We start from the raw sequence: 17,243 nt of genomic DNA on the forward strand, positions 1-17,243 counted from the left end.
AGAACTAACTCCTCCATGGCAACCTGAGCATCCAGACCTCCACTCATAATGAAAACACACATCCCATAATAACACAACAGGACCTACCATAGTCATAGTCCTCTGGATCTGTGGAGGAGAGAGATCAGTCAGACCAGGTTCAGGTGTGAGAACAGCATCATCATCATCATCATCATCGTCATCATCATCTCCTGTCTAAATACAGCCTCTTCATTTACACTCATGGTAAATATAAGCTTCAGGTCAGAATCCATGACAGTATTTTAGAACGTATTCTACAGTGTGAACGTCAGCTGTGGTTCAGGTGTGGTTACGCTGATCACTTCCAGCACCATTGCTGACAAAACTCACAAGCTGCAGAGTCACGAATGAGGTACCTGGGAGGAGACAGGAAGTGCCACAGGATTTTTAGCGTGGCTAACTGGAGCTGTCATAATTCTGTCTTGTAGATCTCTCCCTCAGTTCGACTTTAACACACACGAGCATCTGAGCCTCTGACCATGTCATCCATTGTCTCATCCATGGTCTGATCATCAGAACATGGATGACCACAACATTATGTAAAGTTTACATATTAGTTTATCGATGATGTCATGTGACATTAATTAATGACACATCATTAATTTCCTATGACTTCAGACGGGTCAGAGTGAGGAGGTGAAGAGACGTGACCACGTTTGTGTCAGAGAAACGCTTCCCGCTGTCAGAGTCAGCAGCAGCTCTGGACTGTGAGCGTTTGTCACTAACACGGTCACCTGAGTTCAGGTCACACAGACGAGATGAGAGCGGTGATCTCTGTTGACCTCAGCTCGACCCGCAGCGTCCAAACTTACCATCGTAGGGCTTGTTGAGGAAGTGGCCATACACGGTGCTGGTGGCCACACCCAGGTAGTTGCTGGCTTCCAGAGTGTAGTTGCCGTTGTTGTGGTGTGTTGGGTTTTTAAAGGTCAAGCAGCCCTCTATGTAGTCCTGGTAAATATCCATGTCAGGGCGCACGTACTCCGTGTGGGAGATTTCCTGAGGGACAGAAGAGCAACGTGTGAACAGTGATGTCATATGATGAAACAACAAAACTTATCAAACCAACAGAAACTGAACAAAGAAACACAGAAAACATGCAGGCCCCCAGACTCAGATCCAGACTCAGATCCAGACTCAGATCCAGATCCATACTGACAGGACTAGAGAGGTGGACTCAAAGACTTAAAGACTAGATCAATTCAGTTTTGTTTAAGAATTAAAAGTTTGTTTAAAACAACATGAACTCCACCTGGTGAACGAATCCACTGTTGACACTGACATACGAATCAAACGCACCTTGTCTTTGTAGAACCATCGTAAGGTCGGGTGGGGTGAACCTCGAACAGTGAACTCTATGCACGTGTCATGGCGGCGCTCTGGCTCCTTCAGCTTCACGATGGAGGGAGGAACTGAAGAGACAAAGGAGAGCATAAGGCCGTGTCACTTACCCATCAGCCCCTGCTCCCTGATCAGAATCAGAATCAGAATCAGTTTTATTGCCAAGTATGTTTCCACATACAAGGAATTTGTGCTGGTGATTGGTGCAATTGGAGCAATTGGAGGTTCTTGTAAACAACAGGTTTACACAGTTTTAGTTTCTGCCTGTATGTGGTAGAGTTGCACGATACCCACGGTACCCACGCTACCCCGCGGTGCCAAATCGTAACGGTTCCTACTATACTAGAAATTCTACACGACGGTACTACCGTGGATTACTATGCTACAGGTGCCAGTTTCCGCTACATAGCGGCCGCCTCTACTCTCCTCCCGGCTTCTCACTGCATGCTACTCCCCTGTAAACAAACCCACATGGCAACTACTGCAACTGAACTACACAGCTGCTGAATGATTGGCTGTTTGCCTCTTACTGGTGACGTCCAGGGATATGATAGGCTGTTTCCGCACGCTGGGTCCGCCCGTCTGTTAGCTGATTGGCTGTACGCTGTTTCTGCCGGCAAGAACGAACTGGATGAAGACAGCTCCGCTTCGGTAAAAAAAGATCGCTTCAAAACAAACATACGTTCTGTCCTTTAAGTTAAATACCTCAAAGTTTGACTAGACACACAACCAGTGGATCTGTTTTTTTTCAATTTTAACGTTTTAATAAATGTTATTTATAAAAATATTTGTTTCAGTCTAATTCTTACTTCACCAGTATTATGTTTATCATGCACCAGACAACATTATAAGTAATTAATAAGTATTTATAACTTGTACAAATACATCGCAGTTCATAAAAATGATAATACTAAAAAAAAGGCCGCAGTACCGCGATAATACCCGGAACCGTGATACTTTGTCTGGTATAGTATCATGGTCACTCATTTTGGTATCGTGACAACTCTAGTGTGTGGGAATCAGGTGGACCATGACACGGTCAGAGTGGCCCAGTGCAGCCCGGGGGACGGCGTGATAAGCACCACTGATTGTGGTGTAACAGTGGTCCAGAGTGTTCCCCTCTCTGGTCGGGCAGTTAACAAACTGTCTGTATTTGGTCAGTTCGTGGCTGAGGTTAAAGTCACCAAGGACAATAACTACGGAGTCCGGGTTGGTCCGCTCCACACACAGTATCTGCTGTGGCCTGTGGTGGGATGGAAACACCGACCAGGATGAATGAGGTGAACTCACGGGGGGAGTAGAAGGGTCTGCAGTTTATGATGAAAGTCTCCAGGTCAGGAGAACAGTGCTGCAGGATCACTGTCACGTCTCTGCACCAGCCACTGTTAGCATAAAAGCAGATTCCTCCACCTTTCGTTCTGCCGGACAGCTCTGTGTCGCGATCCGCTCTGAAGAGCTGGAAGCCGGCCAGCTCCAGCGCAGAGTCCGGAATCGGTCTCTGTTCTTCTGCACCAGTAGCTGAAGTTCATCCAGCTGGTTGGGCAGTGAACGCACCTTGGAGAGAAAGATACCTGGGAGCGGTGTGCGGAGTCCGCGCCGGCGGAGACGCGCAAGCGCACCGGCACGTTTTCCTCTCCGGCGTTTCACTGCGAGAGCAAAGGTCAGTGACCTCTGACCAAAATGTCCAATAATCCCACAGGTGAGTCGAGAAAGGTGGAAAAAATCCTCTGGAGTTGTTTCTCTGATGTTAATGAGCTCTTCTCTGGTGAAAGAGCTCCGGAAACCAAGGCAGAAAACTGGATTTACAAAGAAAATAAGGCAAAAGAGTGCGCAGCAACACACCGAGGCAGCCATCCGCGGCGCCATGGCAACTGGCACCTGATGCATCAGGCTCGAAGCTGTGACAGTTTTCATCTCAGGACTGTTGTTATATGACCTCATGAAGTTTGACAGTGACCACTCAGATCCTGAGTCTGTGTCAGTTTATCCAGATAATCCTGTGTGGTTCTCAGAGACGTGAGGCTTGTCCTGGTGAGACCGGCGGTCACATCAGCGGCTGGCCCGTGAGCGCCATCGTCCCAGTAGAGAACGTGTTATCTCTGCAGCTCTTTGGTCATTTCCTGGCGGCTCTGTGTCTGCAGTGTTTTGATAAAGTTTCTTCTGGGAGATGAAGTTTGCTCTCTGAGCTGAAATATAACATTTGTTGCTGCTGGTTAGTCTGAGAAGATGACGCTGAAAAACAGTTTCACAACAGCTGTGCCTCTGTGGGATGATTAGATCTACAAATGTAGATAAAAGTATGATAATATGTGTATAAAGGAAAATGAACAGAGGCTGCGTGCTCCATGTTACATTTCATTAGACTGTTTCTGTATGTGTCACAGACTGGATACCTGACAGACACATGAGAAACACAGGGGGACATTAAAGGACCTTATGTCCCACATGAAGCTGCACTACAGTGACACTGTCTCATCAGACCTGAGACAGTGGAGGAGACACAGAAACCTCCACTGTCAATTTAACATGCTGCTCTCATCACAGTGTGTGTGTGTGTGTGTGTTTTCCTGTTTCCTGTTTCACACACACTGTGTCCACAGGTGTTTAAAACCATCCCAGCTGTCTCTGCTTCATAACAGAGATGTTCAGTCATCACATGTAGCTGAAACAGTGAGCATCAGTTTCCTCAGAGCCTGCAGGTGTAGACGCTGACCACAGAGTGTGTGTCCAACAGTGTGTTACAGTGTCAATAACAGGCCTGCAGCAGGAGAGGCTGTACTCTTTTTTTAATCTGAACATATTGGACACTAATTATTACATTTTATAATACACCAGTGAACAACCCTCTGCTCTGAATATTCTCCAGATTGTGCTGGAATCAGCTCAGTCACCTCAGGTTACACGTTTCCTAATAATCAGATGTGTGAACAGACCAAAGTGTGTGTCCACAGCCTGACACACTGTGGTCCACAGATGATGAACGTCAGTGACCTGTGGAGGAGTCAGAGGAAATGTTCTTTACAACATCCTCACGTTTCTGTTATTTACAGTGAGACATGATTTACTGGAAACACACGTCCTCCTCCAAATGTGTGACTGTCAGTGGACAGTTCAGGTCTGTGAGGACTGGACCCAAACTCAAACTGACTGTCAGCAGCTGGTTTAGGATCCTGACACATTTGACCCACTGTAAAGACAAAGTGTCTGTAAACTTCTGACCCACTGGGAATGAGATAGAGGAAATAAAAGCTGAAATAAAAAATTCTCTCTACTTTTATTTTGACATCTCACCTCCTTAAAATGTAGCAGTGATCCTCACCCACCTAAGACAGGTGATGTTTACTTACTGAGTCTGAATGTATCTGGCTGAGGTGAATGTGAATCCAGGATGGTAGGTTGACCACAGTCTGCTGCGTCTCCCTGCAGGCAGCTCTCAGGTTTGAAACCATGACACAGCTGAACAACAGCTTTGACATCGAGGCTTGTTCGAGGCCGAGCTGTCGGAGTTTCCTGTAGGTGTTGATCTGGATCCTCGTGGATCATCTGCAGCAGTTGTGGGCAGAGACTCTGAGGTATGAGGATTTGATAGGTGGTTTTATGAGCAAGTGGACAGACTTTGTCCTCTGGTCTACTGTCCTTTCTCTCTTATCCATCACAGCCTGGTGCAGCAGCCGCAGTCGTCCTGTGTGTCTCCATACCTGATCATCTGAGCTGCTGGTGGAAACCAGACATCTCCGGCTCCCAGTGAAGGACACACGTCCATCTTCCCATCAGGGAATCACTTTCTATGTAGTGGTCACTGGCTGTTGTGCCGGGGTGCAGGTCAGGGTCTCCATTTTTTGTTTAGAGCCCTAACATCCTACAAATGAACTGATACAAGTACCAACCCATGATGCGCCATATTGGTTTTGCTATCAGCCATTCATCCATCTCGAGATGTGGGTGACGTAGGAGGTGAGTCCTACAGGTGCACCTCACCACAGCACATGTTAGGTACTGGAAGAAAAGTGTCCAGCTGTTTAAGTTCTGTCTTAAAAATGAAACAACACATTAGTGATCTTCAGTGGGAAGGGAAGGGCTTGGAGCTGAGAGCCACAGACGGAGTAGAGATGTCACAAAGTGTTGAGAGTTCTTGGGATTTGTGGACAATGAGAAAAGTGAAATTGCTTTTCACAGAAATGCAATTAAAGAAACATACAGGGCTGTCATCTAGACAAACATCAGGGTGGGGTCGAATGACTGAAGCCGATGACTCACGGTTGGCAGGAAAAATATCAAAGTTTCAGCCAGGAAAGACCGAATGGGCCTGTTCTGACCTTAAATTAACACCTGAAACATCAGTAACATATGTAACATCTGTAACATTTCAATGTAATAATGATTCATATTTGTAACATTTAAGAACAAATGAATTTATGTGTAATTAGTCATTTCAAATCAACACAGTTACTTAGAATCTAACAATTGCTCATATAATCCAGTTGAATGTATAAGAGAGTTGAATTGAACTGAACTGAACTGAACTGAATTGAATTGAATTGAATTGAATTGAATTGAATTGAATTGAACTGAGTTGAATGTCATATTATTTGCTTTAATGAGTCTTGACTGTGCAGCTGCAGAGTTTCACTTTATGATGAACTGCAGCTCTGATGCTGTTGTGGCCTTTTAATCGCTCTGAGACACAATTATTTATGAGGCCTTTGTATATGACAGCACATCCATGCAAACAGCCCCTTTTGTGGGTCACATGAATATACACCATAGCAGACACAGACACAGACACAGACACAGACACACACACACACACACACACACACACACACTCACACACACACACACACACACACACACACACACTCTAGGGGGGTGTAAAGGGCCACTGAGGACGAGATGTACAGTATTTATGCTCATGATTATTTACCAAAAGTCTAACATGTGTATGTATGTGTGTCTGTGTGCAGACCCTAACACACAGGCCTGTGTGTGTACATACATACAATACATCTGTGTGTACATCTTGTGAATGTATGTGTGTGTGAATCTGACCAGCCAAGATCTAAAGCTGGAGAAGAGGCTGTGATCAACCTGGTAACTGAGCAGTCGTCAGTATGCATGTCTGTGTGTCCACCACAGCCTGGTGGTGTTTTCGGGTGATTTAATGAAGGTAAACACGGTGCGTAACGACACTGTGCTCTGGTGTGACATTTCTCTGAGGATGCAGATTTAGCAGCTCATCAAAGTGCTGCCTTCAGATTAGTGATGCAGGTTTTTAACACCCACATCCACCTGAGCCGAGTCTACCTGCAAAAATATGCTTTCATGAACCACCTGAACCAGATCCACAGGCCTGTCAACTTTTAGCTCTCTCTCTCTCTCTCTCTCTCTCTCTCTCTCTCTCTCTCTCTCATGGCCAGAAACAACAGACACGACAATAATTAAGCACCTGATTTATCTTTTATCTAATGACATTAATAAGCATTTGGATAATAAGAATAAGAAAACATTGATGAAGTGTAGCTTCCACTGCTGCTGTGCATCCTTCAGCATCACAGAGACACGGAGAGAGAATCGTGTTTTATTTAGTGTTAGTGGAGTGTGTTGGGAGTCACACATGTGCCTGCATGTGTATCTGCATGACTGAGCTGTACTAATCACACACAGATACACATACATACACACACCTGGGATTTAGTAGATAATCACATGTATTTTTACTCTTTCACTCCCTATACACACACACACACACACACACACACACTCTGCAGGTCAGATGTGTATGGGCTGTAATGATGATGGATGTGCCTGTTCTGCACTATGAAAACACCATTAACTGTTTTTTTAGAGAAACCAATAAATGGAAAATGAAACAGCCAGCCAATAGAGGAGCACTCTGTGTGTGGGTGTCGTTACTGTCCGTGGATGTGTGTGTGTATGTGTGTGAATGTACTTACAGTGAACGGTCAGCTGGACAGAAGCATTGGTCATGCCCACTATGTTGGTGGCGGTGCAGGTTAGCAGGAAGTTGTTGTCGTCTCTGCTCACATTGACCAGAGTTAAGTTGATTGAATGAATGGTGTTGTTTTCGTAAACTTTGGCCTGGAGGGAGAGCGGGAAAATAGTCAAATAATAATATAATAATAATACTATATATATATATATATATATATATATATATATATATATATATATATATATATACATATAATATTACATGATTATAACATCATGTAACAATGGACATGAGCAAATAATGGTGTGTAGCAAGCGAGCAGGCAAAAGAAGCATTGTACATGTTGTACATGTAAGCTAACTGGTCACCATAGGTATTTAGCAAAGGTAACAATGTCACTGTTAGCATTCTGCTGCATCTACACAGTGCTGGTCTGATGGAGAGAGCATGAAACCTGATGTTATTTACACATGATTAGCCTGCTGTTGGCCTGCTGTTAGCCTGCTGTAAGTCTGCTGTTAACTAGCTGTTAGCCTGCTGTAAACCTGCTGTAAACCTGCTGTTAGCCTGCAGTTAGCCTGCAGTTAGCCTGCTGTTAGCCTGCTGTTAGCCTGGGAGGAAGTGATTCTGTGGGATAAAAGTATAATAAGTATTTTTCGGGGGGGGGAAGTCAAGAGAGTTTAACAGAGGGGAATCATCACAGCCATGTACTCAGGCTAACCACACAACCCATTTAATACACTTCCATGATCTTGTCTGACTAACTACAGCTAATTAATAAAACAATACTTCAACACTTCCACTGTGAGGAAACTCAACCGTGGTTCAGTGGTTTGTTTCTGCTGAAGTCATGTCAGTGACTGACACCAACACACACACACTCATTATTTATGTAGGTGACTGACACTAACATCGTACACTCATTATTTATGTCAGTGACTGATACCAACACACACACTGGTTATTTATGATGCTACAGCATCTTTGCACTTCAACACTCCCAAGCCGAGCTGATGTGTCTTTTCCTAACTGTACTCTGTGTGTGTGTGTGTGTGTGTGTGTCTCCTCCCTACATCTTGGCCGTTGATGGAATGTAAGCCGTTGACAGGCCAGTCCACTTCTGGTAAGGGGGATCCAGAGCCGTTGCAGATGGCCGTCACTCGGTCTCCCTCTACCACTGTCAGGTTGCTGTGGCTCACACTGATTTCTGGCAGGTCTGAGACGGAGAGAAAATATAATTCTACCATGAGCAGTGTTCACCACAGAGAACCCAGTTTCATACAACATAATAATTATATATGGTGTGTAAAGGGGGGGGGGGGGGTGCGCGGTAGTGTGACATAGCAGAGAGGAGTGGGCAGACAGGTGAGACAGTCGGTGTTTGGTGGGTTGGGCTACACAGGGCACTTCCTGGGGCCTCTATTGAGGACTCTGTTCTGTGGGTTATATGTTGTGAACAGACTGGTGAGACTGCGTCGGTTCCTCTTTACATTACGAACTGCGACGTAACGCCACACTTTCTCCTGCTAACACTGGGACTAATCATAATCAGACAATTTAAGTTTTGTTAAAGAACGTTTAGACTTTGGACTTTGAATGTAAGTCCACCTTTAATTTCATTTTCAATTATATATGGGGATATATGCAAACTATAGGCCTCCTCTATAAAAGGAAATATTTTCTATTTTCTTTGGTAACTTTCACCCATTTTAGGCAGTTCAGTGTTCATATGGGGCAGGTATCAGATCTGCCCATCACCTTCTCCATCTGTAAATAAGGAGATTTGTTTCAAATTAGCCCCCTTTGGCTCTCGACATCTACTTGATTTTCATTTCCAGCTGATATTTAACATCATCATAATAGTCCAGCATGTGTCTGACATTACACTGACGCACTGTCAGCACCATCACATGGTTTTAACTTTCTCACCACTGCAACTCAACTCAGTGTTTATGTAGCTGTCAGTATGGAGGACCACAAGTGCCAAGGAAATAGTAATAAAGAATTTAATTCATTAATAACCAGTAAACTAGTAAAATTACTATCATTATTATTATTATTATTATTATTATTATTATTATCGTGTATTACTCCACTGCATAAAATAGTTCCCACCAAATCCACTATTTCCTCCGGTTTGAGTAGCGTCTGATAAAAACCACAATATGCAGCTGTTTTAGTACATTTCTAAGCCTTTTAAAGCTGAAATGAAATAATTATGAGGTATTTTTAAAGGTTTATTTCTTCAGTAGGAACGAATGAGCTTTGACCTGAGAGCCACAACAGAGAGAGATAGAGGAATACATTGGTTTTGTCTTTTGTTTTCATAGGACAGAAAATAAGAAAAATCTGTCAGAGATCAGAGTTCATATGAGGTGTGTGTGTGTGTGTGTGTGTGTGTGTGTGTGTGTGTGTGTAAATTTTCACACAGGACTTACCACAGCTGCTGATGTTCATATCATGCAGCAGTATCTTCCTGTAGCTGTCAGCACAGTATAGCTGCTGGCTGCTTAGCCCCGCCTCTCCTCTCTGTTGCCATAGCTGCAGCCAGCGGATCTCACAGCCACAGGCAAACACCACCTCCTCTAAATGACTGGAGAGAAAGAGAGGGAGAGAGCAATGTCTCATCAGTGATGTATTCACCAGGAACCAAGCTTGTTTGTCAAATCTCACAACATATCAACACTGACATAACCTTTAAGTTGATAGTGCACATAGCGGGGACCATCCAGCAGCTGGATGATCAGCTGATGTGAGCCTCATTTTAACCCTGAACCTTCAAACAGCTACACTGTCAACCACAAAGTGCAGTGGGCTCCTGGTTTGGCCACAATATGGCCACACACACACACACACACACACACACGTACACACACGTACACACACACACACACACACACACACACACACACATCGTGGAATCCATGGAAGCTCACAGATCGGTGATTATGTAACACAGAAACCCAAGGGGGTATCTTCCTGTGAAGTGTGTGTTTTATTCATTCTGGTGAAATGAATATTGATGACAACACACTCATCAGTCAGCTGGCGTCTCACATCATTCTCAACACTTTGTTAACACCAGTGTCCGACAGTCACAGGATATTTTCATGTGGTCTGCTTCTGTTGCCGTCAGAGACTTTTCACCATCATGTCTGCATGAGCAGAACAAGACACTGCACTATCACAACTGCTGTGAAACCACAGGCTCATAGGACTAATACAAGTGGATGGTCAGTGTTTACGTAAAGGTCCATATAGTCTTAAGGTAGATGTCCATGTCTTTTCTGATTATGAAGCAGGTCTAGCTTCTATATTATCCATTAGGAGCTATGGCGCCCTCTTAAAAATGCTCTGAAACCTCAGCACTGTTTGAAAACAGCCTCCTACAACCTGAAAAACTTGATGTTCACAAAACGTTTATCTCTCAGCCTCTGGAGCAGATAGAAACATGACATAAAAACCAGAGCTGCCTTCATCCTAATGCTCATCAACACATTTTTTAAATAATCAATCAGCCTTAAAAAAGTTTAATGGAATGGAGAATTTTAATAGATCTGCTTGTTTTTCCAACCACATCAAGTTTTAAAGGCAAAACCAATTATTTAAAATAAAAGGTTTTTATCTCATGTTTCTATCTGCTGCAGAGGCTGAGAAATTGAGGTTTTTGTGATAGCACTGCATCTGGTGAATCTTCACCTATAACTACCCACGATACTGATCCTCCTCTTCTTCTTTCTCCTCCCCCTCAAACATATGTCAACCTGAGCCTTGGCTAGCTGGTTAGCAGCTTAGCAGGTTGTTTCAGTATTGCTCCCCTCACTCAGGTCGTCAGATATTGTCTGAACCTATAAACTTTTGTGCAGCTAAAATCACCAAAGAAACAAAAATATATATATATTTCCTATAATAGATTTCACCTTCCTGATAAAAATTTCAGCAAATCACAATGCATTTCATCGGTAACATGTCTTCAAAATGATGTAATCATATGCTACATGTGTATGTCTTATCCACTCTTAATGGGTTAATGCTGTGAAAGTATCAAAGCCTCAGTCCACAGAGAAATGCACACAGCCTTTATTTAGAAACTGAGCCTTAAAACCAGCTGTCAGGACTTCTGGAACTTTGTGATGTCACAACAAAGCAGTCACCACCCTCACCCATGCCCAAAGCCCCACACACCTGGACTCACCATCCAACCTTGCAGGATTTGGAGTGTTTAGCTGAAATCTACTATATTTTTATTGGATCACTCAGGAAACAACCAGCCAATCAGAAGAGAGGATTAGGTTCTCTCTTCTGATTGGCTGACTGACCTGTTGATACTAGAACTCCAGAGAGATGCCTGAGAGAGGAGATGTAAAACTACACTGAGATGGTTTTTGGTTCTTAACACCACAAAAATATCTTCTGATGGAGATCAACACTTCAAATACAACACTGCAGAAGTTAAACTATGGAGCTTTATTAGGTCTTTGTAACTAAAATATTGTTAACAAGTTGCCCACAAAAAAACTACACACAAAAAGGCCCATGACTTGCATTTTTGAATTTTTAACCTTTTCATGCTTCCTCATATTTCTGTTTTGTCCTCCACTCTCCTCCTTTACTGAGGTCAGAGTATTTCAGGTTCACTGTCAACACGATTCCTTCTGCAGTGCTCTACTTGACGAGATAAACCATCTGTGTGCCATGGCTACATCATGTCAGGGACACGTGTTCTTGTGCCCCTAAAGCTATGCTTGAGGGAGTGGTGTGCAGTGGATCCGGAAAGTATTCACAGCACTTCACTTTTTCCACATTTTGTTATGTTACAGCCTTATTACAAAATTGATTAAATTCATTTTTTACCTCAAAATTCTACACACAATACCCCATAATGACAAAGTAAAAAAGTTAGCTTGAAATTTTGTGCAGCACTCAACCAATCAGGCCTGTATGGTAGAGTGGCCAGAGGGAAGCCACTCCTCAGTAAAAGGCACATGACAGCCCGCCTGGAGTTTGCCAAAAGGCACCTGAAGGACTCTCAGACCATGAGAAACAAAATTCTCTGGTCTGATGAAACAAAGATTGAACTCTTTGGCCTGAATGCCAAGCGTCATGTCTGGAGGAAACCAGGCACCGCTCACCACCTGGCCAATACCAGCCCTACAGTGAAGCATGGTGGTGGCAGCATCATGCTGTGGGGATGTTTTTCAGCAGCAGGAACTGGGAGACTAGTCAGGGTGGAGAGAAAGATGAATGCAGCAATGTACAGAGACATCCTTGATGATAACCTTCTCCAGAGCGCTCTGGACCTCCGACTGGGGCGAAGGTTCATCTTCCAACAGGACAACGACCCCAAGCACACAGCCAAGATAACAAAGGAGTGGCTTCGGGACAACTCTGTCAATGTCCTTGAGTGGCCCAGCGAGAGCCCAGACTTGAACCCGATTGAACATCTCTGGAGAGATCTGAAAATGGCTGTGCACCGACGCTCCCCATCCAACCTGATGGAGCTTGAGAGGTTCTGCAAAGAAGAATGGGAGAACCTGCCCAAAAATAGGTGTGCCAAGCTTGTAGCATCATACTCAAAAAGACTTGAGGCTGTAATTGCTGCCAAAGGTGCTTCAACAAAGTATTGAGCAAAGGCTGTTAACACTTATGTACATGTTATATTTTAGTTTTTTATTTTTTAATAAATTTGCAAAAGTTTCAAGCTAACATTTTCACTTTGTCATTATGAGGTATTGTGTGTAGAATTTTGAGGTAAAAAATGAATTTAATCCATTTTGGAATAAGGCTGTAACATAACAAATGTGTGTGGAAAAAATGAAGCGCTGTGAATACTTTCCGGATACACTGTAGTTACAGTGAAAAGCCTCACCAGCAGTTGTGTGTGATGGCTGAGCATAGACAGACAAATTAAAGACTCTGCCAGGTGATGCAACTTAACTTGTTTTCTTGGCAAATGTGAAATTGTGTACTTGGGCTGCAACTGATGACGTTTCAGAAGAACACGGGTCCAGAGAAGACCATAGGTTAAGAAAGGTTATCATTTTAGAGAAAAGAGATTAGTGTGTCACAGGCACATGCATTTAGAAGAAACACATCTAACTCATCAGACCTCTCACTTCCACTTACAGCTCTTGTATTTTACCAAAGCCTTCATCTACAATTGTCTCTGTCACATAGATCATGTTTGGACAGCTGTTCCTCCACTGCAACTCCATGACGTAACTGTTTGTTACACAGCTGGAAACTGTAAGATTCATAGAAGCATGAAGGACAGAGAGCAGGAATGTTTTACTACAGAGAAACAAGGGGGTACATGATGTGACTGATGAGAGGAGAGAACGAAATGACAGCGTCTGGGCCACTGTAGGTGAATGAAAGTTTAATGAGGACGACTGCAGGTGAATGACAGTTTAGTGGGGACCACTGTAGGTGAACAACAGTTTAGTGAGGACCACTGTAGGTGAAGGACAGTTTAATGAGGACGAGTGTAGGGGAACAACAGTTTAGTGAGGACCACTGTAGGTGAAGGACAGTTTAATGAGGACGAGTGTAGGGGAACAACAGTTTAGTGAGGACCACTATAGGTGAAGGACAGATAAGTGGGGACCACTGCATGTAAATGAAAGTTTAATGAGGACCACTGTACCTGATGGACAGTTTAATTAAGACCACTGTAGGTGAAGGAAAATTTAATCAGGACTGCTGTACCTGACAGACAGTTTAGTGAGGATCACTGTAGGTGAAGGAAAGTTTAATGAGGACCACTGTAACTGACCGACAGTTTAGTGATGACCACAGGGAAGACCTAGAACTTGTTGGAGGAATTACATACAGTCAGGTCCACAAATACTGGGACATTGACACAATTCTCATCTTTTTGGCTCTAAACACCACCACAATGGATTTGAAATTAAACGAACAAGATGTGCTTTAACTGCAGACTTTCAGCTTTAATTTGAAGGTATTTATATCCAAATCAGGTGAACGGTTTGTATATGTGCCTTCCACTTTTTAAGGGACCAAAAGTAATGGGACAAATTAACAATCATAAATCAAACTTTCACTTTTTAATACTTGGTTGCAAATCCTTTGCAGTCAATTACAGCCTGAAGTCTGGAACGCATAGACATCACCAGACGCTGTTTGTCACCCTGCTTAGCCTGCTGCCACTGTGACCCAACCTCAGATAAGAGGAAGAAGATGGATAGATGGAAGGATGGATGGATGAATGCATATACAAGCATACTTGAATGCTGTTTAAAACATTACTGCTAAATGTCCCATGTGAGATGTTTAACAATCCCCTTATAACCAACTGGAAACCCCCTGAAGGACAACTAAAACCTCATAAATGACCACTCAGAAAGGCCCAAAAGGAACCTTCTGGTTCCTCTTAAAGGATCACAAAAAGACTTTATGAACCTTGAAAGGGACCTAACAACCTTCTTATTTATTGATACAATTTCCAAAACATGTAGAACATATTTGATGACCATTAAAACCTCATCAGTGACTACTAGAACATTCTCAATGATCTCAGTGTTCACTAAAAGTTACTTAAGGACCTGTATGACTTTGTCAATGGCCACCAGAACCTCCTAAATGCCCACTAGAAACCTTCTAAAGGACTTCTGGGATGTTTTAAAGGACCACAAAAGACTCCCTGGGCCTTTTAAAGAATCTCTATAACCTTCCCACTGACTGCTAAAATGTACAAAACTATATGTAGAATGTTTTTAATGACCACTGCAACCTCCTCAATGACGATTAGAACATGCTCAATGATCTCAGTGATCCCTAAAAGCTACTAAAGGACCTGTAGAATGTCGTCATTGACCAGTAGGACCTCCTAAAGGCCCACTACAAAACTCCCTGAAGGACTATTAGGACTTCCTAAATGATCACTTAAACCTCCGAAAGACCCCTTGAAAGGCCTAGAGCCTCCTCAAAGGTCACTGCAACCTCCTTACACCCCCCTGAACCTTCTAAAGTACTCTCTGAACCTTGTCATCAACCACTAATACTTAAAACTAATACTAAAAAACTTCATGTAAAACCCCCTTAATGACCACTAAAACCTCCAAAGGACCCCAAACAACTCTTAGAGAACCTCTGGAACTTCCTCATTGACCATTAAAACCTCTTACAGCACCCTATAACCCCTAAAGGATCACTAGAACCTTCTTAATGACTACAAAACCTCCTAAAATCATCCGTAGAACCTCTTCAATGAACACTTGAACCTTCTTAAAAAAACCTGAAAACCTAAAGAACCTCTAGAACCTTTCCACTGATGCTAAAACATGATCCGGAGAACCCCCTCAATAACCTCCACCTAGAACCTTCTTCAAAATCTATAAATGCTGTCGTAGTGAATGAAATGAAAGTAAAACCTAACATAAAGTGCATTAGTTAAGCCCCAAGCCAGGTTTTCCTTTAATTTGTCACCTGTCTGTACACACACACAACACATACAACACGCACACACACACACACACACAGAGAGAGCAGAGATGAAGTGGTTCTTTACCACCCTGCAGGTTTGCTGTGATAAATGCTCGCTATCTTGTGTGTGTTTGTGTGTTTGCTAAGGGGAAGGGGCAAGAGTAATAAACATTTGTTGATCTGAACCCCAAGTTGATTGCACACATCCATACACACACACATGCACACACACACACACACACAGTTCCTTGCTTATACCCAACCTTGAGATCAATAGGTACATTATTACAGTCACAGGTTTGATAAATGGAACAAACTCCTCTGCAGAAAAAAACCCTAAGGACTGAAACACAGCTTGAATTACCCTGAATAAAACCAGTGGACTGATACAGAAGAAAATAATAAACAAAAGGTCTCCTCCACTGAACTTTAATTTCCCAGTACAGATGGAAAATTGTTTTCTCCATATAACTTCCTGTAGAAAATAAGTTTTGCAGAGAAGATTGAGATAAAACTTCCAGATTTCCAGATATGCCCTCTACTCTGTTAACACCTGAGCAAGCACCATCCAGGACCTCACACACACACACACACACACACACACTTCACAGGACAGCCGTGAGCCCTAAGACTTGTGATATTATTATACTCTCCACATCCATGAAGGTCTACCAAGGTCTGTATTACTTACATTTCATCATCACCACTAGTGTGGACCAATTTATTATGTCCCCATGGATGCAATGCTACAAAGATACCAGCTGCACATGAGCTGGAAAACAAACATTGATGCAGAATTTTTTCTGTTGTAGTTATTTTTTTTGCCTTTTTTAGTTGATAGGACAGTAAAGACTAACAGGTAAATGCAGGAACAGAGAGAAGGGGAATGCAGCAAAGCGTTCAGCCAGCCAGGAGTTGAAGCAGGGACTTGGTATGGACGTGGTAAGCGCCCCGACCACTCAGCTATCGGGTTGCCCCATGGACGTTGAGTTTGAGAGAGAGGCTGCTACTCACACCTCCACAGTTCATCTTTAACAGCACAGTACGGCAGACAAAGCAGCTCTTCTTCTTCTTGCATGGATGTCACCATTTTGTCATATGTAGACCATGATCTACTGCATATGTATGGAACAGGTCCTCCAAGTGATTATAAATGAAAACAACACTGTATCCATGGTGTCCATTGCTGTTTGTTTACATGTCCACAAGCGGTATACGTTATGCCTTAGTGGGAATATAGCTGTATCTCAATTCACAGTCTCATCCCTCAGAGGCTGCATTTGAAGACCGATTGCATCATAGTGATGCAACTAGACTGCCCCATTTCAGCTTTAGCTGTAAAGCTAAAGTGGTGTCATGGCAACCTGAGCAGAGAATGAAGCCACACCCTCTCTGTGTATGTTGTGATCTAAGTTTCTCTGCTCTTTGTTTTGGTAACCAGTTTGGTAGTGCATTCATGTTAGTGTATGTACGTGTGCATGTACTT

The 17,243-nt window shown here is 43.2% G+C and overlaps 1 protein-coding gene and 1 long non-coding RNA gene across 6 annotated transcripts in view; one reads left to right on the top strand and one right to left on the bottom strand.

The window, feature by feature from the left end:
• The window catches only part of LOC139627978 (NT-3 growth factor receptor-like), a 130,578-nt gene that overhangs the window by 61,812 nt on the left and 51,523 nt on the right, over positions 1-17,243 (bottom strand). For 4 of the 5 annotated variants that reach the window (XM_071489219.1, XM_071489229.1, XM_071489239.1 and 1 more), the window contains 6 exons: positions 9,751-9,905; positions 8,386-8,528; positions 7,314-7,458; positions 1,318-1,430; positions 834-1,017; positions 88-108 (listed from right to left, as the gene is read on the bottom strand). In XM_071489219.1, the coding sequence (XP_071345320.1) occupies positions 88-108; positions 834-1,017; positions 1,318-1,430; positions 7,314-7,458; positions 8,386-8,528; positions 9,751-9,905 (761 nt within the window). Of the gene's footprint in view, positions 1-87; positions 109-833; positions 1,018-1,317; positions 1,431-2,930; positions 3,808-7,313; positions 7,459-8,385; positions 8,529-9,750; positions 9,906-17,243 lie in introns of those variants that run through there. The other variant, XM_071489257.1, reaches the window with a different exon arrangement.
• Positions 2,939-7,304, top strand: LOC139628001 (uncharacterized). The gene is made up of 3 exons (XR_011692658.1): positions 2,939-3,058; positions 4,786-4,931; positions 5,018-7,304. It is a non-coding gene; the product is annotated as an uncharacterized lncRNA (long non-coding RNA).

Source organism: Trachinotus anak, unplaced genomic scaffold (assembly GCF_046630095.1).
Source record: "Trachinotus anak isolate AG129_WGS33_773 ecotype Australia unplaced genomic scaffold, CSIRO_AGI_Tana_v1 ptg000002l, whole genome shotgun sequence".
In the NCBI taxonomy this organism is placed as follows: domain Eukaryota; kingdom Metazoa; phylum Chordata; class Actinopteri; order Carangiformes; family Carangidae; genus Trachinotus; species Trachinotus anak.